A 25570-nucleotide genomic window follows, 5' to 3' on the forward strand; every position below is an offset into this window, starting at 1 on the left:
ACTCCCTGCTGAGCAGAGCGCCTGGTGCAGGGCTTGATCCCAGGACCCTGAGATCATGACCTGAGCCAAAGGCAGACGCTTAACCCACTGAGCCACCCAGGCACCCCTCCATGGGGCTTCTTATTCGAGACCTTTATTTTGTCCAGCTACCTGAATCTGCAAACTGTGCTTCAGTTCCTCTAGAGAATAAACCTTCAGTTTCCTGCAGTGGGTAAGGATGTGCTTTCCTGACACTGAAGGTTGAAAGGAGAGATCTAGCATTTCAAGTCCTCTGCCTAGCCCCATTCTCCATCGAACCTAGTAACTGGATATGGAGTCTCTTGAGAGTTCCCTGGCACCACCACCACCTCCCCCCCGCCCCCCCCCCCCCGAACTAATTTCTAATCTCTCTGTGGGTGTTTAAATTTAAATTTATAATCTCCTCCATTTTGCTTAATCAGTTATGTTATTTTCTGTTTTCTTTCTCCTTGTAGATTAATGCCATTGGTAGCTTTACTATGAACAATCTGTCAATTTTTTTGAAAGATTTATTTATTTATTTGAGAGAGAGTGAACAAGCAAGTGAGTGGAAACACTGCGGAGTGGGACAGAGAGAATCTCCAGCAAACTCCCCTCTGAGCACAGAACCTGACACAGGACTTAACCCCAGGAACCTGAAATCATGACTTGAGCCAGAATTGAGTCAGATGCTCAATTGACTGAACCACCCAGGCACCCCAACAGTCTGCCATTTTTAAGCAGAACTCTTTCTTTTTTTGTTTCTGTTGTTTTTTTAATTTTTTTTAGATAATTTTTCACATGTTTAATTTTTAGCTTATATAATTTTATATTAAGATAATAAGATTTAGGGGCACCTGGGTGGCTCAATGGGTTAAATAAGCCTCTGCCTTCAGCTCAGGTCATGATCTCAGGGTCCTGGGATTGAGCCCCGCATCGGGCTCTCTGCTCAATGGGGAGCCTGCTTCCCTCTCTCTCTCTCTGCCTGCCTCTCTGCCTACTTGTGATCTCTGTTGTCAAATAAATAAATAAAATCTTAAAAAAATAATAAAAAAAGAGGGCACCTGGGTGGCTCAGTTGGTAAAGCGACTGCCTTCGGCTCAGGTCATGATCCCGGAGTCCCAGGATCAAGTCCCACATTGGGCTCCCAGCTCCAAGGGGAGTCTGCTTCTCCCTCTGACTTCCCCTATCATGTTCTCTCTGTCTCTCTCTCAAATAAGTAAATAAAATCTTAAAAAAAAATTTAAAAAAAGATGATAAGATTTAATTACCTCGTCCGTTGCTGTTGAATATTTAGCTGGGCTCCAGTGTTTTGGCTTTTTTTGTCATTTTATTTATTTTTTTTTAAGATTTTATTTATTTATTTGACAGAGGGAGTGATCACAAGTAGGCAGAGAGGCAGGTGGCGGGGGGCGGGGGGGCGGTGTGGGGAGGCAGGCTCCCTGCTGAGCAGAGAGCCTGGTGCGGGGCTCCATCCCAGGACCCTGAGATCATGACCTGAGCTGAAGGCAGAGGCTTAACCCACTGAGCCCCATTTGTCATTGTAATTAAATATTTTTATAAGCAGCATTTCAAAATTATTTGCATTATCTTTCTATATAGTATTTTTTTAACCGGAAGAGATTGTGGACCCATTTGATCCTCCTCCCTCATTTTGCAGATGAGGAATTGGAGGTTATCCCTTGGTTGGACAGTCCATACATAGCACAGCTAGGAGTTGCACCCAGGAATTCCGGCCCAGAGTCTGTCTTGATCATTGCCCTCTTTTGCATCTCCATTGAGTTAAGCCTTAACTGGCCAGGTTACTGTCAGTTCAGAAAGTGTTTTTAAAATGCATGGGTGGCAGAGTCAGGTATGCATCTTAACTCTTGGTTTAGGCTCAGGTCATGATTTTCAGAGTCGTGAAATCAAGCCCGAGTTGGGCTCCATGGTCAGTGTGGTCTCCCTGAGATTCTCTCTCTCTTGCTCTCTTCCTCTCTCTCTGTCAAATAAATCTTCTTTAAAAAATTAAAAAAACAAAATTACAATGCTTTAATAACTAGCAAGGTTGAACTTTTTTCTATACGACATTGTATTAACTAATACCTTTTTCCCCTTTAGTTTGTAGCCTTTCATCTGGAAAATTTGGGACATTACTTAGTGGCTCATGGGACACCACTGCTAAAGTCTGGCTGAATGACAAGTGCATGATGACCTTACAGGTACAGTAGTAGTTCTCTGTGAATGTTCTGTGTAATAATTAAATGTAGTGACTTTGTATCAACTCAAGTTAATTCCCATTTCACTCACAGGGTCATACAGCTGCAGTATGGGCAGTAAAGATCTTACCTGAGCAGGGCTTAATGTTAACTGGATCAGCAGACAAGACTATTAAATTGTGGAAAGCTGGAAGGTGTGAGAGGACTTTCTCAGGTAAGATCAGAGTAGACAACATTTATAGTCTCATCACTTCATATTCACTCCATTGGTGTATCCTCAAAAGCTTAGAAAGCAACTTTTGAAAAACACCAGTGTATTTGAACCATTTAATTTGGGTAGATGTAACTTTTCTGACAACTAATACTTAAAATCTTTTAAAAGATAAAATGAAACCTCTCCTAAAATAACTAGATGTGGACTAATAAATGGCTCTTAATGAGCTTATAATATGGTATGCAGTTTGTTTTTGGTTTAACAAGTTCAGAGTGAAACTTTCAAGTGTAAGCCTTATTGATGGTGGGTCACTGTTAATTTCATATATATAGGAAGACATCATTAGTGCTCTTGTGAATGTTGAAGTACATTATTTAGTAATAACAAATTTCAGGCTTATATTAGGATTTTAGATCAGTAGTCTTTTTGAACCTTACCTATTAAATAACTCCTGCACTGAGACATCTGCTGACTGACACTGGTATTGCTGATTTATTTGTGGAACACTTAAAATTTTGGTATGAATTTTTTTGTTGTTTTTCTTCTCTTTTATTTTCTTTGAATTTGATCACTAGTCTGGATAATGCTTCAAGAATTCCCTTTGTGCTGATAAAACTATCTGTAGATGGGCAAGCTATAATTAAGCATCACTGTGTTCCTGCTTCCATACATACATGTTATCAAGTTGTTATTAATCTTCAGTGGCTAATCTAAAGCAGCAAATACTGAACCTGAAAAATTTTTTTGATTCCTGATCTCCTTTATTAGATCATAAGCTTCAGAAAATGTTTGTCCTTAAAAAAAAGAAAGTATGAGCACCTGGGTGGCTCAGTGGGTTAAGCCTCCACCTTCAGCTCAGGTCATGATCCCAGGGTCCTGGGATCAAGCCCCGCATCAGGCTCTCTGCTCAGTGGGGAGCCTACTTCCTCCTCTCTCTCTGCCTGCCTCTCTGCCTCCTTGGATCTCTCTCTGTCAAATAAATAAATAAACAAAGTCTTAAAAAAAAAAGAAAAGAAAAGAAAGTAGTACTTCTGCATTACCTCAATTAATAATGAAAGAAATTGAGTTTTATGAAGTTTTTAAAAGGATTTTAAATTTTTTAATTCATGGAATGTATGTATATTTCTAGTTATATAACTAAGAATAATGTTTATTCCATAAAATCTTGTTTTATAAAAGATTGGTTATTAGTTCTTATTGTATCGTTTTAATGGTTGCATTTGTATATATTATGAAATGTTTCTGTGTGATGTTCGGTTTTATATTTGTGTTTTGGTCAAATCGGGAGAAGTTATGATTTGTTGGATCAAAGGAAGTGGGATTATAAGGCAGGAAACGTGAATTCCTGTTTTTAGCTTTTCTACTAGTTTTGTGGTTTCAGATAAATCATTGTCTTAATCTATTCTTCATTCTTTAATAAAGATTACTTTTCTATAATGGTTTTTATTTCAATTCTTAAATAATTAAAATCTTTTTTATAATTGAATTTTTCTTAATTTTCATTAGTGCCCTTCATTACTGTCTCATTAGTGCCTTATAAATATTAATTTCAGTATTATGTTTTGAGAAATTTAGGGGCTATTACTCTTTGTCATGTTTGAATGTTTTGTATGTTATGAATTACTCTTGTTATTGAAGACGACAAGTTGAAAATGAATTGTCAGGTGAAAATGAATTGTTGGGATCAGAATCTTATTTCTGGAGAGCTTTAGGAAATAATTTGGAGAAGATAAGGTGAATGTAAAATAACTTTCAAAGGTAATAAAAAATACTACCAAACCTAAAATAAAATTTTGGTTACCAGTCTTTTCTATAGAAAAAAATTAATTTCTCTGCTTTGAAAATCAGTTATTACTACCCACTTACATGTTTTATAATAGTAGTTAATACAGAGATCCATCAATGAAATCATCCTTCTTATTGGTTTATATTATTCTTCTTTCATACAGGACATGAAGACTGTGTAAGAGGTTTAGCAATTTTGAGTGAAACAGAATTTCTTTCCTGTGCAAATGATGCTAGTATTAGAAGGTGGCAGATCACTGGCGAGTGTCTTGAAGTATATTATGGACATACCAATTATATTTATAGTATATCTGTCTTTCCAAATTGTAAAGGTAAGATTAGCATGTATTAAAATTTTTAAATTTTATATCAATCATTGTATCATTCTATTCTTGAGGTGGGGATAGGAGTGCTAATTATCAGTTGTTAACTGTGATTTGAGTAATTTAGTAGCTTTATCTCATTAAGGATCTTCTGGTAAAGGAGAAGGTTGTGTGATCATCTTTATATTAATTCATATTTGATGGTTATGTCAAAAAGTTTTGGGTATTTCAGGAAAGACTTTAATTTATTGGTGCTAAGTGTACAGTATATAAGGTATGAAATATAGAAAATGTGATTTTTTAAGTTATACATGGTATAAGTGACAAATACATAAAATGTAAAACTAATTTTAAAATTAGTTCGGGGTTAAAAAAAATCCGTATGCCAACCTGGGAAGGTGATATGTAATACATGTATTTAATTTTATTTATTCAAACTGATTTTTCCTATATTCATTAATTTTAGATTTTGTAACAACGGCAGAAGACAGATCGCTGAGAATCTGGAAACACGGAGAATGTGCTCAAACAATCCGACTTCCAGCTCAATCTATTTGGTGCTGCTGTGTTCTAGACAATGGTGACATTGTGGTTGGTGCGAGGTATTTATATTCTAGTCAGTCAATAAATATCATGTATCTAGGTCTTTGATATCGTGTACAAAGATGACCCATAAGGAAACGTTAAGTGAATTGGGAGACCATATGTATATTTCTGGAGTGAAAAAACCGTACTAAACATGACAACTTTCACATTAATGATACATGATATATTACACTGGTATTGTACTACAGGTTGTACAGTCAAAACTTGAATGCAAAGAGATTGGAGAAGATAGAGATTAGTGTGGGAAAACTTTCTGAAGGAGAAATTTGAATTGAAAATTGAAGGATAATGAGTAAGAAGGGAAATTATAATTTCTAGCAAAACAAATGTTATAAGTAAAGGCGTGGCATGGGCACGAGAGTGATACATGTGAGAAATGAAGGAAAACGGTAGAGGACTCATGCTGGGGAATAGTGGGGAGCACTGGTAAGGCGGTAAGGCATTAAAGCGGGGCATAACTATGGGAAACCTTGAATGCCAGGCCTTTTTTAGATTCTGTGCTTGAGGTAAAGGGTTCTAGCTTTTAAAGAAGTGACATAATTAAAGCATAACTTGCAATTTATTACATAATAGGTTGGGTATAAGTAGTGGTGACAGTGAGCAGGAAAAGCAATTTAGAAAGCAGGTACAGTGTGCCTGTGCCATTATGAAATGTTATCCTCAGGTGCTAATAGATAAGAGTCCAAAATAGGAGATCTTGCAGAGGAAGGATGATCAAAAGAAGGATGAAAGAAAAGCATAAAGCTTCTAATTTTTGGTGATTGCGTTAATAAAATTGGGGAAGTGGGAGAATTGGTTTGGTACAGAAGGTGAGGCACTCAGTTTTAGACTTCTGGGGTCTGAGTGGGATGAGCCACACTTACACCAGTGATTCTGGCAAGGAAGGCAGAGATAAAAAGAAAGCAACAGCTATAAGGGATGGAGGGCCTAATAAAAGAGGTGATTTACTTTTTGTCTGGGTCAAGTGCAGATTTGTTGGTTTCTTTATTTTCTGCCCTAAGCATATTTAAAGTTAAAGTAAACAAACTGAAAGGGTGAAGTTCCTGTTAGTGGAAGGTTAAGTAAGAAACCAAGTTCTCTCTAGAATTGGCCAGGATTAGTGCATCTGAAAGTAGCTAACTTGCCTTTCCTACCCAAAACTAGAGGTTGGGGTTGCCATCTAGTCCAATGCAAGACTGGTTTTTTCTTCCTTGGGATTACATTGCTAGTTAATCAGAATAAAGACAGACTCCATGTTTCCTGAATGGACAGGTAATGAGCATCTGCTATTTTTAAACTTTATGTTGTGTATTTGAGTCCTTTGTAAAGTAAACCAACCTACTGCCCTTCTTTATACTCTACTATGTAATAGTGACTTGAAGTCTATGTTATGCCTCTAGATTTTTACGATGGTAAATACTTACTTGGAATTCAAAATTGTGTCAAATATATATTTCTCTGCCCTTTGCCAGTGACTTTTCCCTTAAATTATCTTTTTCCTACCCTAAACATGGCTTTAGAAAGCAACAGAGGATAGTGTGTAAAATCAGCATAGTGCTCTCCTCAGCCATAAATATATAGTAACGTTTCTCGTATTCACAAATACAGATTATTTTTGCTTTGAATCATTCAGGTGTGATAATATTCATGCACTATAGCATAAGTGACTTCAAATCAGTTTGTTTTTTCTTTATAGTGATGGTATTATTAGAGTGTTTACAGAATCAGAGGATCGGACAGCAAGTGCTGAGGAAATCAAGGCTTTTGAAAAAGAACTCTCTCAGGCAACCATTGATTCCAAAACTGGTGATTTAGGAGACATTAATGCTGAGCAGCTTCCTGGGAGGGAACATCTGAATGAACCTGGTAAATATTTCAATGTATATATGTTTGCCATTTGGAATAATTAGAATGAGAAGGAAAAAGAGGTTGATTTGCTGGTAATTTTTACTCCCATTGCCAGACAGGGATTTTTTTAGAATTTTTACTGTTACACTTAACCACTATGAGAAACCATAGTTTCTTTTTCTTTTTTTTTTTTAAGATTTTATTTATTTATTTGAAAGACAGAAATCACAAGTAGGCGGAGAGGCAGGCAGAGAGAGAGAGGAGGAAGCAGGCTCCCCGCTGAGCAGAGAGCCTGATGCGGGGCTCGATCCCATGGCCCTGGGATCATGACCTGAGCCGAAGGCAGAGGCTTTAACCCACTGAGCCACCCAGGTGCCCCGAGAAACCATATTCTTGCCTCTGTCTCACAGTTTTAAAGACTTTGAGCTATACTGCTCATAAATAGGAGTCTTGTTTTTATTTTAAATAAATCTCCAAATACTTAGCTCATATACAGTAGGTACTCAAAAGTCACTCATTTAATACCTTTTGGTTGATTGGATTCTCTGAGAGAAGTTGTATGGACTAAAAATAAAAATGAGTTCAAATAAAGCAATCTCTGCTTAACAAGTTGGGGGTAATTTGAGCTTAAATTAGAGGACAGTGGTTATTTCAAATGAAATCTAGATACATGTCTGATCCTTGATAGCAGTTCTCAGAACTTCATCCATGGACCCTTAGGAATTCTGAGACTCTTTCAGGATGTCCACAAAGTCAAACTAATTTTATAACACTAAGCTGTTATTTGACTTTTCTACTGTGTTAACAATTGTACTTAAGGTTCAAAAGCAATGGTGGATTTAAAAAAAAAGCCATTTGCCCATAATAATGTTCTTAAAGAAGCATTAAAAATTAATTTTACTAAACCCATTAGTCACGTCTTTGTTAATATTCTAGTTGACAAAATGGAAAGTACAAATAAAGTACTCTAAAGTACCATGGTGTTTCAAGGATAAGTATTTGTGCCTTTCTTTGAGTTGCAGACTGAACTTTTTCATAGAATGCCATATTTATTTCAAAGAACAACTAACCAAACTTAAGTTTGGGGCATTTTTTTTTTTTAAAAGAACAAAGTGATCACGTCACCTTAAGGAAAATACTGACAGTATTTATTGCTAAAGATACAATTTAAAACTCTCAAGTGAAAATTGAAATTTTGGAAAAAGTATCTGCTGCCAGGAATTGTTAAGATAGATCAGTGGATTTTAGTGTTTAGTAGAGCATAAAAAATGCACTGATATGGTTTCAGATTCTAATGTATAACCTTTAAAGACCTACTACATGTAGAATATTCACATTTTTCTGAAAAGGCTTTTAAACTAGTCATTTCTCTTTCAATTATATTATCTGCATGAGGTTGGATTTTCTTTTTTTACTTCAACAAAACGACAGATTGCAGCAGATTGAATGGAGAGGCAGGTATGATAATCTAGCTGTCTCCTATTAAGACAGTAAAAAGATTTATAAATATATAAAACCATGCCAGTCTTCTCAGTAAACTTCTGAAACTATTCTTATTTTTCATTAAAATATTAAATACTATTTATTCAATATGTAATATACCTACTGTTTTCCATTAAGTAAACATATTTTACTTTTTATTTTTAATTTCAAATCCAGTAAGTCAGTTGATATAACCCACACTAATAAAAGTTCTTTGGGCTTCTGAATAACATTTATGACTATAAAGAGATCTTGAAATCCAGAGTTTGAGAACTGACCCATTATGCTGTCATGTTTTTAATATCACAAAATGTAGTCTCTTTGTTATTACACACATACACACTCACACAGAGTAAATATTTACTAAATGCCCAATGTGTTCCAGGCATTGTTCTAAACTCTGGGAAATAGGAATAAAAATCTCTGTTCTCAAAAAATTTATGTTCTGCGGGAGACAGATAATTAAAAAGTAAATAAGTAATGATATAAGTATGTCAGATAGGGATAAGTACCCTGGGAAACAAAGCAGGAGTTGGGGTGTCTTATAATTTTAAATACAATGCTCAGGAAATAAATATATATTATTTAGGATAACATTAGTTGCTGTAACAGATAAACTCTAAAATCTCAGAGACTTAATACAAGAGAAGTTTCTTTGTTGCACAGTAAAAGCTCAGTTGATGGCAAGGTATGCCGAGCATGTTTGTGGAGCAGTTTTGCTCCTTGTGGCCATTCAGGGACCCAGGCTGATAGAAACCACCATCTTCAACATGTAGCTCCCAAGGTCCTCTTGTGTAGAGACTTTCAGCCATCAGACAGAATAAAAGGGGAGCGTAGAGGATGATGGAGTAGTCCTAGAACTGGCTCACATCTCACCCACTCAGATTCCCCTGACTGCTTCTCATGTGTGGCATCTAGGAAGTATACCTTGCTAAAGCAAAGTTCTACTATGGAATACTAATGTGAATCTCTGGAGGACAAATGGCTGTCCCTGCCACTGAATGTTTTGCTGAGAATGTGACATTCAAGTCCTTAAGGAGGCAAGGGGACAAATCTTGCCAGCACTGCATGAAGAGTGTCATGGGCAGAATTAAAGCCAGCGTAAAAACTCCATGGAGGAAGTGGGGGAATAGGTGGAGGGGAGGAGTAGTGGAAGGTGAAGTCAGAGAAGATGATATATTTGGCCTTGTACCTCATTCCAAGGACTTAGGCCTTAACTGAGAGAGACGGGAAGCCATTGAAGGGCCTCCAGCAGAAGAGTGACAGAAGTGCTTTCAACTTCTGAAAAAATTTTTGTGGTTGCTGGGTTGAATATAGACTTCAGGGAGCCCCAGAGCAAGAATAAGAGGCCATTAAAGCAGTCCAAGTGAGAAATGCTGGTGGCTTGTACCATTGGGTAACAATGGAGATGGTGAGAAGAGATAGTTTTCTAGATCTTTTTTTTATTATTTTTTTTTTATTTTTTAAAGATTTTACTGACAGAGAGACAGTGAGAGAGGAAACACAAGTAGGAGTAGTGGGAGAGGGAGAAGCAGGCTTCCTGCCAAGCAGGGAGCACAGTGTGGGGCTCAGTCCCAAGACCGGTCCTGGGATCATGACCTGAGTCAAAGGCAGATGCTTAATGACTGAGCCACCCAGAGCCCCTAGATCTTTTTTAAAGATAGAACTGACAGAATTTGCTGAAGGATTGGCGGTGGCGTTCAGAGAAAGAGGAATCAGATTCTTTTGTACTTTTTGGCCTGAACAACTAGAAGAATGAAGAGTCATTTACTAAAGTCAGTGTTGTCAGAAGATACTCGGTAATAAAACTTGTTTTATTTTAGTGGGCTGGCTTCTTTCTAGTAGAGACATACTTTTTTAACCTTCCTCTGTTTGTACAGATTCCCTTTAACCATTATTTTCTTTGGGGCTGCTTTCTGGTAGAGTAACATTTTAAAATCTTATAATAAAAATTTCATTAAACCAAATACATATTCTATTTTATGTATAAATTTTAAAGTTAAAATTTTTTTATCTAAATGGCTTTGAATTTTACTCTGCTATCCTACCTTTGATTCTTAAATGTTTTATTTTAAGGTACTAGAGAAGGACAGACTCGTCTAATCAGAGATGGGGAGAAAGTTGAAGCCTATCAGTGGAGTGTTAGTGAAGGGAGGTGGCTAAAAATCGGTGATGTCGTTGGCTCATCTGGTGCTAATCAGCAAACATCTGGAAAAGTCTTATATGAAGGGAAAGTATGTCAACTTCTACTTTCTAATAACCATTATCTTAAAGCATTAGACAAACATCTTCTGTTTTCTTTTCCCCATGCTGACAAAATTTTCTTTGGTGTTTGAGATTTAAAAATTTATTTCTATGGAGAAGATTTCCTATTTTCCCTGCCTTGAAATTGACTTTTTAAAAAGCTCTTTCCATGTAGGGAAGCTGCATTTGATAGATTAGCCAGTGTTTGTCTTTGGGTGCTTACCATGCGTAAACTGTTCCCTCTCATTTTGAATTAGGAGCTTCTATGCCACCTTTCACCTAATACTTTGTGCCTCACTATATTTAACTTGACAAGACATGAAGGACCCTGCAGGGCAGTGCTTTTAATGCCAGCATGTTTTGTGCCTGGAGCATGGTAACAGCTAATACTTCTGGCTTTCAAATCAACCAATTAGAAACCCTCCTTTGGCCTTAGAGTTAATGTGTAATTGTAATACTTCCCCTGCCCCACCCCTACTGAAATGCTAATCTTGTAGCACATTGCACTCTGGTGAAAGTGTAAGTGTTACAATAATTATTTTTAAAAGAATATATAATGTCTGTGATATATATGTCATTTAAGTGAACAGATACTTTAGTAATCATTTATCTCCTTTTTGTATTCCTATTGAAGGAATTTGATTATGTTTTCTCAATTGATGTCAATGAAGGTGGACCATCATATAAACTTCCATATAACGTCAGTGATGATCCCTGGTTAACTGCATACAACTTCTTACAGAAGAATGATTTGAATCCCATGTTTTTGGATCAAGTGGCTAAATTTATTATTGATAACACAAAAGGCCAAATATTAGGACTTGGGAATACCAGTTTTTCAGATCCTTTTACGGGTAGGTTAAGAAAGTCTTCTGTACGTTCATAAATGTTGGCTGATTTTTTTTTTTCTTTTCGCTTTTGATGTGTTTAAACATCCATTATGATTACCTGCTTAAATAAAAACCAAGATCCAAAGTCTGTAGCAGGTTTTTACTTTAAATTCATATTTTTAAACCTCAAATTATATAGTAATTCTATATTTATAGAAACAATTGTATGTCCCTTTTTTTTTTAAGATTTTATTTATATATTTGACAGAGAGAGATCACAAGTAGGCAGAGAGGCAGGCAGAGAAAGAGGGGGAAGCAAGCTCCCCGCTGAGCAGAGAGCCCGAATGTGGGACTCAATCCCAGGACCCTGAGATCATGGCCTGAGCAGAAGGCAGAGGCTTTAATCCACTGAGCCACCCAGGCGCCCCATGTTGTTCCTTTTCAAGACTTTGTTTATTCATTTATTTTAGAGACAGAGACCATGCAGATAAGGTGAAGGTGGGTGGTGGAGGGGCAAAGAGAGATGAAGAGAATCTCTTTTTTTTTTTTTTCCTTTTGAGAGGAAGAGAATCTCAAACCGACTCCATGCTGAGCATGGAGCCAGACATGGGGCTCAGTCTCATAACCCTGAGATCATGACCTGAGCTGAAATCAAGAGTTGAACCCGTAACTGACTGAACCACCCAGGCGCCGCTTTTCCCTTTCAAAAATACAGCCACGTGGGGTGCCTGGGTGGCTCAGTGGGTTAAGCCGCTGCCTTCGGCTCAGGTCATGATCTCAGGGTACTGGGATCGAGTCCCACATCGGGCTCTCTGCTAAGCGGGGAGCCTGCTTCCCTCTCTCTCTCTCTCTGCCTGCCTTTCTGTCTACTTGTGATCTCTCTCTGTCAAATAAATAAATAAAATCTTTAAAAAAAAAAATACAGCCACACTGTAAGCGAAACAAAACTACGAAAATTTAATATAGTCATATGAAATGAAAAGAAACTCAGAAGTTCCTTTATATAGTTACTCCTTTTAAAAATACATGTTTTGGTGAATTTTAGTAAGTAAATTCTTTTCACACGAGGCTAAATTGGTTAGTTGGGCATCAAATCTAGGACTGAACTATAGGCAGTTTTAGTTTTCATGGGATTTGTGTTCCACATAATGACTTAAGTCAGTTTATAACATAGTGTTTAAAATACTATAAATGGGGACTTGAGGGGAGGCAGGGAAAGGCAAGAAAAACAAATGTTGTAAATAGCATTGGGCTCTTATGCCAGTCTGTAGATTATAATCCTAGTAATATTAGTCTGAGTCTTTTTTCCCAGGTAATGGATTATAACACTCCTTTTTCTAAAGAAAAAGGACCCTGAGTTTTGGGTCCTGGGAACTGAGGCTATGGTACAGGAAGAAATAAAATGCTTCCTTTTTTCTTAGGTACAGGGCCAGCTCTCAATAAAATTCTGAAATTAGTACTTTATTGTTAGTATTTTCCTGTTGTCATTTCTCATGTGCTAGTGCTCCTCCTTGTTTTACAAGGCTTCCATATCCCTCCTGTCTTCTTCCCTCACTGATACTTCACACTCCTAAGTTATCTCTTCTTTCTCTATTTCAAAATTCCACTGCCCATTCACCTAATAAAGGTAATGTCACCTGCATGTTGACTTAAACAGAATTATCAGACTGACTCACTACTGAATATAAATGATGTAACCCCTCCTAATAGTTGAACTTGACCAAAAAAAAAAAAAAGTGTTTATGGGGCCTGGGTGGCTCAGTGGGTGAAGCCTCTGCCTTCGGCTAAGGTCATGATCTCAGAGTCCTGGGATCGAGCCCCACATTGGGAATCTCTGCTCAGCAGGGAAACTGCTCCCACACCCCCGGCCCCCGCACCTGCCTCACTGCCTACTTGTGATCTCTGTCTGACAAATAAATAAAATCTTTTAAAAAAAACACAAAACTGTGTTTGTTATCTGGGTATTCCATTGGTGCAATTTCAGGCCAGAGCACAAAAGAGTGAACACATGATTATAGTCTTGTGTCAGCTGTTTTGTGGAATGGAAGACAGGTACTAGAGCCAGCTGGCTCCGTCTGGAAATCTTAACTCTGACTTTCTTTGCTCTTCCAAATCTCTAACTTTATAAGCATCCTTTTATATATATCTTCTACATATATCCTATTGTAGACACCTCTGATTATTTCCTCAGAGGTAATAACAAAACATATAGTCACACACACCGCACATTTGTGTAAGTATAAACGGAAATCTCTTTCCTTTGTGGCACTCATTGCCTTCGTGTAATTCTCTTCTCCAGTGGGTTGTAAGCTTCAATGGATACAGGCAATCTTGTTCCCTGCTGGATCCCCAGCACTTTTTGACACATGAGTTAATGAACTCAGGGGTTCTCTAAAAGATTAACATTTGATGCCTGTGGTTTTGGATAGCAACAGCAACAGCAGGAATTCTAGTGGATTTGTATAGGAACAGGAACTGATTATATGTGTATATTATCTAGGTCAGAGACCACCTGTGACTTCTCCTTTTAAATTTGAATTTTTAGTTATTTTAATATTTAAAGGCAGTGGCTAACACCTAATAAAGTAATAAAGTTGAGAAACCAAACTTGGAGAATCACTGAAATTTTAGTTTCTAAGTAGTCTTTCCTACTATAAGAACTGCTGACTAATTTCTGTTATTGTATCATGTGACAGCTTTGCTCTTCTGTTTTTCCTCCAAACTTAGTCTTCTAATATAAGCATTGTGCGGTTTATGAAATTCAAAATTTTGGCATACTTCAGCTTTTCCTTTGTTTGCGTGCATAGGTGGTGGTCGGTATGTTCCGGGGTCTTCATCAGGATCTTCTAACACACTGCCTGCAGCAGATCCTTTTACAGGTGGGATGCAGTTTTGATAAATATATCTTTCTTCATTTAATGTATAGCATTTTGCATTATATGGATTTACATTTTGGAGACATCATCTAATAATAATTCCCTTATCTGTATTCCAATTTTGATGGATCTCCTTTTCTTTAACTTCTAATTTTTGCTTTTTCCTGGAGTATTTTGTAATTTTTCTCATGACTTTTAAATAGCGTATTATTAGAACTCATCGTTTTCTCCAGTGGTCCTTCTTGCAAGGAGAGCAAGAGTCATGAAGGGCATAGTTTTTAGAGTCAGATAGACCTTGGTTCAAAATCTGGCTCTACCACTTACTTGCTATGAGAAGTTGGCAAGTTGCTTAACCTGTCTGAGCCTATTTTTTTTATCTGTAAAATTAGATAATAGGGGAACCCACCAACCACGACACAGCATGAGTGGTATTACTGGCGAGATTCTACTGATCACAAGCAAAGAAGGAGCCACGTGAGTCCCTGATACTGGATGAAGCCATGCAGTCAAGAAGTCTGTTCAGGCATATTGTGCCTTAGCATGGAAGGACACAGTCCACCCAGAATTATTTCTTCTAGTCTATGTTATTAATGGCCTTCATGAAGCCCGGGAAGTGTTGGTGTATCACTTCACAATGACTTTATTTACTAAGGTATGCATGCCTCGGCATCAACACTACTGGGAAAAAAATTGCCAATCTGGGACTTGAATGCAGCTGAAGAAGTCTCTGTTTTCAGAGTAGCTTTTGTCGTATTTTATGATGCTGTTGTTGGATCATCAGCCAGAGTTCCTCGACAACATACCCAGTTTGGGAAGAGATTCTTGGCACTTAGAGTATCCACTGGCCTTGCCAACATAGATTTCTGTCTAAACCATAAATTGGACCAACACACAACCTTCGGTCACTATCATGAAGTTGTGAATCGCTCTTAGTGAGCTTCTTCTCTCCTGTGAATGAATTAGTGGCCCAGATGCCCTTAGCTGCACCCCTGTGCATTGGTAACCAGTATGCTAAAATCACCATCTATCAAGATCAAGCTAAATGTTGTGATGGCACAATGGCTATTAAGAAAACCCTTGATGACATAATGCAATTCAAAAAGGTATTAAGGATCTGAAGAGTAGATAAGGTGATGACTTATTCAAGACATAGTGATGCCCTGAAACTTAGAACAACGTAATTCTCAGACCTCATTAGCAGCTTTTTCTTGGAACAGAAAGAAGCTTCAAGCAATAGCAACCAAATCAAGAGAACTCCTGAGGCCATCATCACTGGAGCATGTCTCACTATTGTACAATGTCAGTAACTCAGAAGATTCAGAGATTATGGAGATTTGCAAGATAGCATACTAAACATCCAAGAGAATTGAGGAGTTAATAGGATAACTGAACCACACTATTATAAAAAATAGATAATAGTACCTACCACATTGAGATGTTATGAAAATTAAATGGTACAGTACATGTGAAGTTTTTAGCAAAATGCTTGGACTATATTTAAGCCTTCAGTATTTTCAGTATATATTCCCCCAATTTACCAGTAGCACTGGGGCAAAGAGTTTTTCCCATTCAGCTTACAGTTTAAGGTCAGTCTTTTTTTTTTTTTTTTTTTTTTTTTTTTTTTTTCTAAAAGATTTTATTTATTTATTTGACAGAGAGAGAGAGAGATCACAAGTAGGCAGGGGGCGGGGTGGGGTGGGAAGCAGGCTCCCTGCTGAGCAGAGAGCCTGATGCGGAGCTTGATCTCAGGACCCTGAGACCATTACCTGAGCCAAAGGCAGAGGCTTAACCCACTGAGCCACCCAGGCACCCCAAGGTCAATCTTAATTCTCTTTTCTCTTCCTTATTTATGTGCTTCTCAAACTTCCAATGTCAGTTAGAATCACCTGGGATGCTTGTTTAACTCATCATAGGGTCCTTCCCACAGAGATAATTCTGATACACTAGGTTGGTGAGGAGGTAAAAATTACTCGTGCCCTGATCTCTCACCCATGGATGCTGATTAAATGTTCTTTGTTGTTTGGTTTGCCGTTAGTAATTTTAAAAGCACCTTACATGTTTTTAAAGTGAAGCCAATTCAGAGAACCAATAGGCTGTTGTGGGTGGGCTCTAGGAATCTGCATATTGAAGGTGATTCTCACGTGGTTGAAGAACCACATTTAGAAAAGTGTAGGATCATACTTTGCCTCATAATTAATGCCTTGGACAAGTTCTTCAGCTTTCTTCTAAAATACTGTTAATAATAATGATATCTAATTGATATTTAAATGAGTATATAAATATAAGATGCTTAGCATGAGGGCACCTGAGTGGAGCAGTCAGTTAAATAACCAGTTCTTGGTTTCAGCTCAGGTCAAGCTCTCAAGGTCATGAGATCAAGCCCTGCCTCGGGCTCCATTCTGCTTGGTTTTCTCTCTCCCTCTGCCCTTCCCCCTGCATGTGCCTGCACGCACACACTCTCTCTTTTTCTCTCTCCTACAAATAATAAATCTTTTTTAAAAAGATGCTTAGCATGCTACCTAGTATATTAGTAAAAACAAAAAAGCCTCTTATTCTGTGTTCTTCGTTATTTTAATCTATTTATATCTGCCATTTTGGGGCTTTTTTCTTTTGTATTGTTTGCTTTTTCTATATGTGTTACACCAGTTATACTAACTCCTAGATATTAAATTCAGAGGAGCTGGAAAAGTAGCTCATCTTCTTCCCATGAGGGCTGATCCAGGACTCTGAACATCTCCTAATCCTGCTGATTCTTTTTCTACATTGTTTTTTCATGTTCCTTTCTTTTTTTTTTTTTAAAGATTTTATTTATTTATTTGACAGACAGTGATCACAAGTAGGCAGAGAAAGAGGCAGAGAGAGAGAAAGGAGGAAGCAGGCTCCCTGCTGAGCAAAGAGCCCGATGCGGGGCTCGATCCCAGGACCCTGGGATCATGACCTGAGCTGAAGGCAGAGGCTTTAACCCACTGAGCCACCCAGGCGCCCCTCATGTTCCTTTCTTTCCATTTTCAATGAGAATCCACAAGTAGGATCCCAAATATGAGACAGTGCTATTATCATAGCATCCCTAAATCTTATCTAGTCTCTTTTTTGCTTATGTGTTAGCTAATCCTATTTCAGTAGAATAATGTTCACATTTTTTAAATTGTTTTTAATTTTTTAAGGTTTTCTTTTTAAGTAATCTCTGTACCCAGTGTGGGACTTGAACTTAAAACTCTAAGATCAAGACTCTAATGCCAGCCAGGCACCCCATGTTTACATTTCATTATGGAAACCTTTTAATTTCTTCTGTCCAATCCACTGATGCTTTTTCAAGTCATTACTATCTATAATTATAATGTATAAGGCATCTAATGTTTATTTTGTAATTTGGGAATTACTTTTAAGACTAACATTTATCACCAACTATATGCCAGGTACTATATTCTAAACAAATTCATAGCCCTTTTATTATGTGTATAAAATGCCATTCTGAACTGTGACTCATATTGAAAATAAGTTACTCTGTGTAGAGAGGATTACCTTTGCTTACTAGATGTGTCACTGCATTTCAGGTGGCGGTCGTTATGTGCCAGGGTCTGCCAATATGGGAACTACCATGGCTGGAGTTGATCCATTTACAGGTACACCCTTACCTACTTTTCATTTCTTTTTCTTCTTCTTTTTTTCTTTTTTAGATTTTTAAAATTTACTGGAACTTTAATTAATGAAAGATTGAGAAATCTGGTATCTTTTTCTTGCTAGAGAACTTTTCATATAGTATATCAAGACCAAATTTCTTGACCTGGCTTTTAAAGTATTCTCAGAATTGTGTCATACTGCACATTAGACTCATGTAGGAAGCTTAAAAAAACCCTCATCTCCAGAGATGCTCACTGAGTCTATTGCTGCCCTGGTTTGGGGCCTTGGCAAGTATAGTTTTCATAATCTTCCATTGTGATTCTAATGTGTAGCCAGGATTAAAATCTGCTTTTCTGTCATAGGTCTGGTCTTCTCACCACCCTTACAAAACCTGCGGGTTTTGGTTGTATGGTTTTTTTTGTTTTGTTTTGTTTTGTTTTGTCTCTCCTTTGTTCATTCTTAATGTATTCTGAATGTTATTCAGGGGCGCCTCAGTGGCGCAGTTGGTGAAGCATCTGTGTTAGGCCCAGGTCATGATCCCGGGGTCGTGGGATTGAGTCCTACATCAGGCTTCTTGCTCAGCCGGGAGCCTGCTTCTCCCTCAGCCTGCCACTCTCCCTGCTTGTTCTTCCTCTCTTTCTCTCTGTCAAAATAAATAAATAAAATATTTAAAAGAAAGAGAATGTTATTTATTCTGCTCCATGTTGTTCTGTTTAAGAGGACCCAGTAAAAAATTTGTTGTTGTGATTTAGGCCTGTGCTATCTGGCCTTCTCCTGAGCAATTAACTTTTCTTTTTTATTCTTAGTATCTTGCCTAGAGTCGGACACATCTTACTTGTTCAGCATGGTTGAATATAGGCAGACATGCTTCCCTCTTTTTGACTGTTAATGAAATACAAGACTAAATTTGTGGTTCACTTCTTGAAAGTTTGACACCTATCTTGTCTTGTGTTTTCCCTACTTGTTATTTTCTACAAGAGACTAATATATGTGGAACATATATGTTCTTGACCATAATAAAATATATACTTGCAAACCAGCCTTCTAAGAACCAACTTGGTATGTGATGATTTTTGTAAGCTCTTTTTTCATTGCCAAACTAACACTGTGTGGTGGTATTGAAGTATAATACAATGATTAAGATTGAGGACTCTGGAGTGAGAATGCTTAGATTCAAATCTCTGTTCCACTAATTTTTACCTATTTTGCCTTGAGCCAGTTATTCTGTTCCTGTGCCTCTGTTTTTCCCATTTGTAAAGTTGAAGTAATATCTACCTCATGGAGTTGTTAAGAGTTTACTAAAATTACAAAATGTATATAAAGCACTTTATGCAGAATAAATGCTTAGTAATTGTTAGCTGTACCTGTTGTATTAGAAAAGAGTCTGAAGTTAACCGTGCTTGCTGCCATTTTTCAGAAGTTAGAGTTTTTAACAGTTGGGTACATATGCCGGACTTTATATACCTTCGTCCACCTTATTGTCATCTCTTACTTAGACAGATGAAGTAATATCCTCCAGATTGCTCTCTACCTGAGCCGAACTGCAGCCAGCGATCATTTTACTGTCAAACTTCGTTTATACTCTCATTGATTAAAACCCTTTAATGGTTTCCCATTAAATATTTTTTCTTGGCTTCCTCTCTGCCTTTTTTCTACCTGGGCATACTGGCCTGTGTCAGGTTCTTGAGTATCCCATGCTATTTTCTCAGGAGTTTGGTAGATGCTGTGCTGTTTTAGAATACTTGAGCCCTTTGGTTTGTTATTTAGACCACAAATTATTGTTTGGCTTTTTCCTCCATTTTCTTTTTTTTTTTTTTTTTTTTTAAAGATTTTATTTATCTATTTGACAGACAGAGATCACAAGTAGACAGAGAGGCAGGCAGAGAGAGATAAGGGGGAAGCAGGCTCCCTGCCCAGCAGAGAGCCCGATGCGGGGCTCGATCCCAGAACCCTGGGATCATGACCCGAGCCAAAGGCAGAGGCCTTAACCCACTGAGCCACCCAGGTGCCCCCACTTTCTTTTTTTAACTTAATTTTGGAAGACAGTATTTATTAAATGATATTTCCCGGACATTCACATATGCCCTTTGCTGGATCACGTACGCTATCATAAGCCCTCATTGCACCCTGTACTTTTCCTTCTTGTTTTATCTAATTGTTTGGATGGTATTTGATTTGCATTCTCCTTACCACAACGAGACTCTAATGACTAGGACTTGAGGCAATGTCTTTCAGGTCGTCTTTGATCACACCAATAAATATTTTATGCTTTTTAAGCAATTAAAATTAATTTTATGTATTTCTCATAACTTAATCTTTTTTTTTTTTTAAAGATTTTATTTATTTATTTGACAGACAGAGATCACAGGTAGGCAGAGAGGCAGACAGAGAGAGGAAGGGAAGCAGGCTCCCTACTGAGCAGAAAGCCTGATGCGGGGCTCGATCCCGGGACCCTGGGATCATGACCTGATCTGAAGGCAGAGGCTTTAACCCACTGAGCCACCCAGGTGCCCCTCATAACTTAATCTTTACCTATCTTATTCCTGTTTCTGATATATTCAGAAAATGTAAATGTTTTATACATACTTTTGCAAAATATCTTAATTTTTGCATTGGGACAAAAATAAGATTTGGAATGCAGATAAAATAAAAATTAGGTTTAAACTATGCTTTAATTGATTTTAGTCACTATGTATTGTACTAAATTTTCATCCTGTGCCAGTTGTTTGTGAGACACTGCATTTTGGTCACTATAATAGGAACTTAGGAAGTAAAAATGCATAAAAGACTAGGACACTTTCCCTTTAGGAACCTACATCTTGGGGAGATTTATTAAAATGATCATATGGTCTTAGTCTTTCTGTGACTGACTGACTTCACATAGCATGATATGTTCTCTAGTTCCATCTGTGCCATTGGAAATGGCAAGATTTCATTCTTTTATTTATGGCTGACTAATACTCCTTTGTATATATATTACCACATGTTCCATATGATTTCACTCATAATGTGGAATTTAAGAAATTCCACAAATGAGCAAAGGGGAAAAAGAGAGTCAAACCAAGAAACAGACTCTTAACCATAGAGAACAAACTGATGGTTACCAGAGGGGAGGTGGGTGTGGGTATGGGATAGACAGGTGATGGGGATTAAGGAATGTACTTGTGATGAGCACCAGGTGATGTATGGAAGTGATGGATCACTGTATTGTACACCTAAAACCAATATTACACTTTACATTAACTAACTGGAATTTGAATAAAAACTTATAAAAATAAATAAATGATGGAGAAAATGACAATACCTACTATATCATTTGGAATAAGCAGTAAAAGACATGAGAAGAAAGAGATCAATATACCTTAAGATGGGAATGGAAGGTTTCATAATTGTGTGTTCTTTGATCTTTTAAAGCTGTTATTTAGATTGAATCTTAGACATATGAGGGATGTAGAGACTATGAAATGGAAAGGCTTTTGTTTTACATTTAAGCTCCCAGTTCAAAAACTAAAATTTATTATATCAACAAATATAATCCATTTATAAAATCTTACGATTTTCTTTTTTCTGAGGTTGTTTTGGTGCATGCACTGAGTAGTTACATACCTCAATAATTGTGAAAACAAAGTCCTACAATTAGAAGAATCTCAGTTTTGTCTAGTCCTTATGATTTTAATCATCTTCTGTTCTGTAAATAGGGAATAGTGCCTACCGGTCAGCTGCATCTAGAACAGTGAATATTTATTTCCCTAAAAAAGAGGCTGTCACTTTTGACCAGGCAAACCCTACACAAATATTAGGTAAGTGCATTTTAATTAAATAGTTTTCTCACATATCCATAGACTCTTTGCAGTGCACTCAAGACTGTTTCTCCTCCTCACATGAGCTAGGAACTGGGTGCTTACATGATAGAGACTTCTGTTGTGGGATTACAAAACTGCGTCGACTGCAAATACACAGTCTGATAATGGACCCTTAATACTTGCAAGAAGCCTTATACAAATATAAGGTAAATGCTTTATGATGATTTTAATGAAAAAAAAAACAAACCGGAAAGGGAAAAATATAAATCCCATTCCCTGAGATCTTAATGTTTTCAGGAAAAAAAAATAATGAAGACAAATGAGTAAAGCGTTTAAACAATAAAAATTTTCTCTTAAAAAAATTAGTTGCCCTTAGAAATAATAATAAAAGGCTGTTCAAATTGTCCATTAAAATGAAACTGCTCAGTTGACTTTAAATGCTTTTTCTGTTAACTTCTTTCTCTCAAAACAAAATGCCAGGTGTTTTTTGGACTGAGAAGACTAGCTCTGTTTGCCACTACTCCTTCATGAAAATTGAGATAAGATAACATATACATCTCAATATAAAATAGGGGGGTTTGGTCAGAATGAACCTTTATACTGTCTTTATAAAAATCATTCATAAGGGGTGCCTGGGTGGCTCAGTCCATTAAGCTTCTGACTCTTGATTTTGGCTTAGGCCGTGATCTCAGAGTTAGGAGATTGAGCCTCATGTCGGGCTCCACACTCAGCAAGGAGTTTGCTTGAGGTTCTCTCTCTCTCCTCTGCCCCTGGTCTCTCATACTCACTCTAAAATAAATAAATAAATCCTCTAAAAAATTGTTTCATGAAATGTGAATATGGTAACAAAAGACAGTATTTCCATCAAATATGTTTTTAAAGTAATGTGATGTCAAAAGCACATATGGAACTAAGTGAATAAATTAAATATTATAAATAGACATTTAACTCTTCAGTTAACTCATTAACAGTCATAGATGTTGACATAAGTTGGCTAAAAGCCATTATAAATTTTTTCTTTGAGAAAATAGAGGATTGACTTGACTTAGACTTGGGTATAATGACATGATGTTGCTTTGAAAACCAAAAAATTACAAGTTTGATCTACTTTAAAACTTAAAGCAGAAAGTTTCATAAGATCCTAGAAAATAAAGGTCAAATAAAAATCATCACAATAACCTTTCTTTTCTTTACTGTGCTCAATGAATAACACTCATAGGCCTTATCCTTATTTTATGGTATTTGATAATTGCCCTGAAAAGTCTTACCTTTCCCATGGTATATGGTGGAATACTCTTACTGAAAATTTTGACATTTTTATATTACATTTGGTTAATTATAGTTAGAGAATTTTAAAAGTTTGGGTTTGGGTTCTAGGTAAACTGAAGGAACTTAATGGAACTGCACCTGAAGAGAAAAAGTTAACTGAGGATGACTTGATACTTCTTGAAAAGATACTATCTCTCATATGTAATAGTTCTTCAGAAAAACCCACAGCCCAGCAACTTCAGATTTTGTGGAAAGCTATTAACTGGCCTGAAGGTACGGAAACAGTCTTTAAAATGTAATTAAAAAGCAGTAAGTATATCTTTTCTATCAGTATTACTGGTGTTTCCAGATTGAGTAAAAGTAACCCTGGGTAGTTGTAATTCATAGTCTTGATTTGGTCTCATGTCTTAGGAGAATCTGGATGGAATGTAATGAACCCCATCCATGTACCATTTTGTCCATTTCAGAGCATTTGTGGATCGCCTGCAAACCACCCAAGAACGTTTTGTAACCTATTAACCCAGGCTATGAATGTCTGCTATAATTATTTTTTTAACTCACTTAATTCTTTTTAAATTCCAAAAGTGTCCTCTCCCTTATTACTTTTTCATGCTATTGATTAGAGAAGAAAAATCTTATGTCCTGTTTAATATCCCATATTGTGAATTTGGCAGATCACTTAATGTGTTCCACTGTCTCTATAGTTCCTGCTAGACATAAGTAGATTCTGGTTCAATAGATTATTTTTTAGGTGAATATCCTTTATAAATGATGCTGCATACCACCTTGATATCACAGGGCACATAATTTCTGGATTCCTGACTTTTAGTATGCTAAGATTATAGAGTGCGTTCTATTCAGATGGTGTCTGCCCAATCCTTGGAATGTAAAGCCCTCCACCAACTTGTAAACATCCTATTAGCATTTGTCCACTGGAATTCTATTATAAAAAACTTCCCCTCTAGGGACACCTGGGTGGCTCATTCGGTTAAGTATCTGACTCTTAATTTCAGCTCAGGTCATGATCTCGGGGTTGTGAGATCTAGCCCCGAGCTGGCTTTTGCACTAGCCCCTAATTGGACTCTGCAGTAGGTGTAGAGCCTGCTTAAGATTTTTCCTTCTCCCTCTCTGCACCTCCCAACTCACTTTCAGTCATGTGTGCACTTTCTTTCTCTCTAAAAAAAAAAAAAAAGCTTCCCCTCTTCAACTCTTTGGTCTTTTTAAAAGCAAGGTCCCCATCCCATTCATTCCACAAGGATTTAGTGAATACTCAGTATGTATCAGGCTAGATAATAACCCATTTAAATTATCTTTAAAGCATGTATGATCTTGTAGCAATAAATCCAGTCTCTATAAATAAGAAAAATTAATTAACAAAAGTTTAGGAATACATGTATTTTGTAAAGCAGGCACATGGTTTTTTAACATTTTCTGAAATGGTCGTGTGTTAATGAAATAAGATTCTTAAAACTGTGTAACAGTCATAGGAATTTTCTGGGTTTTTATAAACATTAATGAATTTTTCTTTTTAATAGATATTGTCTTTCCTGCACTTGACATTCTTCGGTTATCAATTAAACATCCCAGTGTGAATGAGAACTTCTGCAATGAAAAGGAAGGGGCTCAGTTCAGCAGTCATCTTATCAGTCTTCTGAACCCTAAAGGAAAGCCAGCAAACCAGCTGCTTGCTCTGAGGACTTTTTGCAACTGTTTTGTTGGCCAGGCAGGACAAAAGCTCATGATGTCCCAGAGGGAATCACTAATGTCTCATGCAATAGAACTGAAATCAGGGAGCAATAAGAACATTCACATTGCTCTGGCTACATTGACCCTGAACTATTCTGTTTGTTTTCATAAAGACCATAACATTGAAGGGAAAGCCCAATGCTTGTCAGTAATTAGCACAGTCTTGGAAGTTGTACAAGACCTAGAAGCCACTTTTAGACTCCTTGTGGCTCTTGGGACACTTATCAGTGATGATTTAAATGCTGTACAGTTAGCCAAGTCTTTAGGTGTTGATTCTCAAATAAAAAAATATGCCTCAGTATCAGAACCAGCTAAAGTAAGTGAATGCTGTAGACTTATCCTAAATTTATTGTAACAATGGAGATGTGGCTGAGATTTTAAACTGATTAGTGTTTTTTCTCACATTTTACATGACTGATTACAGATGGTAAAAAAAAAAAAAAGGCTGTGGATTAAGTAAAATTTCAGATCTTGTAAAGTGGGGGATAAGAGGAGACAAAGAAGAAATAAAATTTTTGCACTGATGAACTGTGAGATTTTCCTGTGTGATGTGGGTAAGTTTTCAGGAGTTTAGAAACAAGTTAAGAATGAGCTAAAATCAGCAAGAACACAACTGCTACAGTGGCATAATGGCCATACCTTTGCCACATAAGAACTTTTATTTAAATAATCTGCTTTTACTACTTATATACCCCAAACTGTTACTTGTCCGTGGTTGACTTTTATTTAACTACTGCTGTACTCATTTT

General features: G+C 37.0%; 1 protein-coding gene across 2 annotated transcripts in view; it reads left to right on the forward strand.

The window, feature by feature from the left end:
* PLAA (phospholipase A2 activating protein) overlaps positions 1 to 25346 on the forward strand; it is a 40379-nt gene extending 15033 nt beyond the window's left edge. The window contains exons 3-14 of one of the 2 annotated variants that reach the window (XM_046022066.1): positions 2098 to 2198; positions 2289 to 2409; positions 4359 to 4526; positions 4984 to 5119; positions 6799 to 6968; positions 10509 to 10666; positions 11311 to 11530; positions 14314 to 14385; positions 17937 to 18005; positions 21702 to 21803; positions 23184 to 23348; positions 24611 to 25346. In XM_046022066.1, coding sequence (XP_045878022.1) covers positions 2098 to 2198; positions 2289 to 2409; positions 4359 to 4526; positions 4984 to 5119; positions 6799 to 6968; positions 10509 to 10666; positions 11311 to 11530; positions 14314 to 14385; positions 17937 to 18005; positions 21702 to 21803; positions 23184 to 23348; positions 24611 to 25176 — 2048 coding nt within the window. In that variant the 3' untranslated portion in view covers positions 25177 to 25346. The remainder of the gene's footprint in view (positions 1 to 2097; positions 2199 to 2288; positions 2410 to 4358; positions 4527 to 4983; positions 5120 to 6798; positions 6969 to 10508; positions 10667 to 11310; positions 11531 to 14313; positions 14386 to 17936; positions 18006 to 21701; positions 21804 to 23183; positions 23349 to 24610) is intronic. The other variant, XM_046022067.1, reaches the window with a different exon arrangement.
* The last annotated feature ends 224 nt before the right edge of the window (positions 25347 to 25570 follow it).

This window comes from Meles meles, chromosome 11 (assembly GCF_922984935.1).
Source record: "Meles meles chromosome 11, mMelMel3.1 paternal haplotype, whole genome shotgun sequence".
In the NCBI taxonomy this organism is placed as follows: domain Eukaryota; kingdom Metazoa; phylum Chordata; class Mammalia; order Carnivora; family Mustelidae; genus Meles; species Meles meles.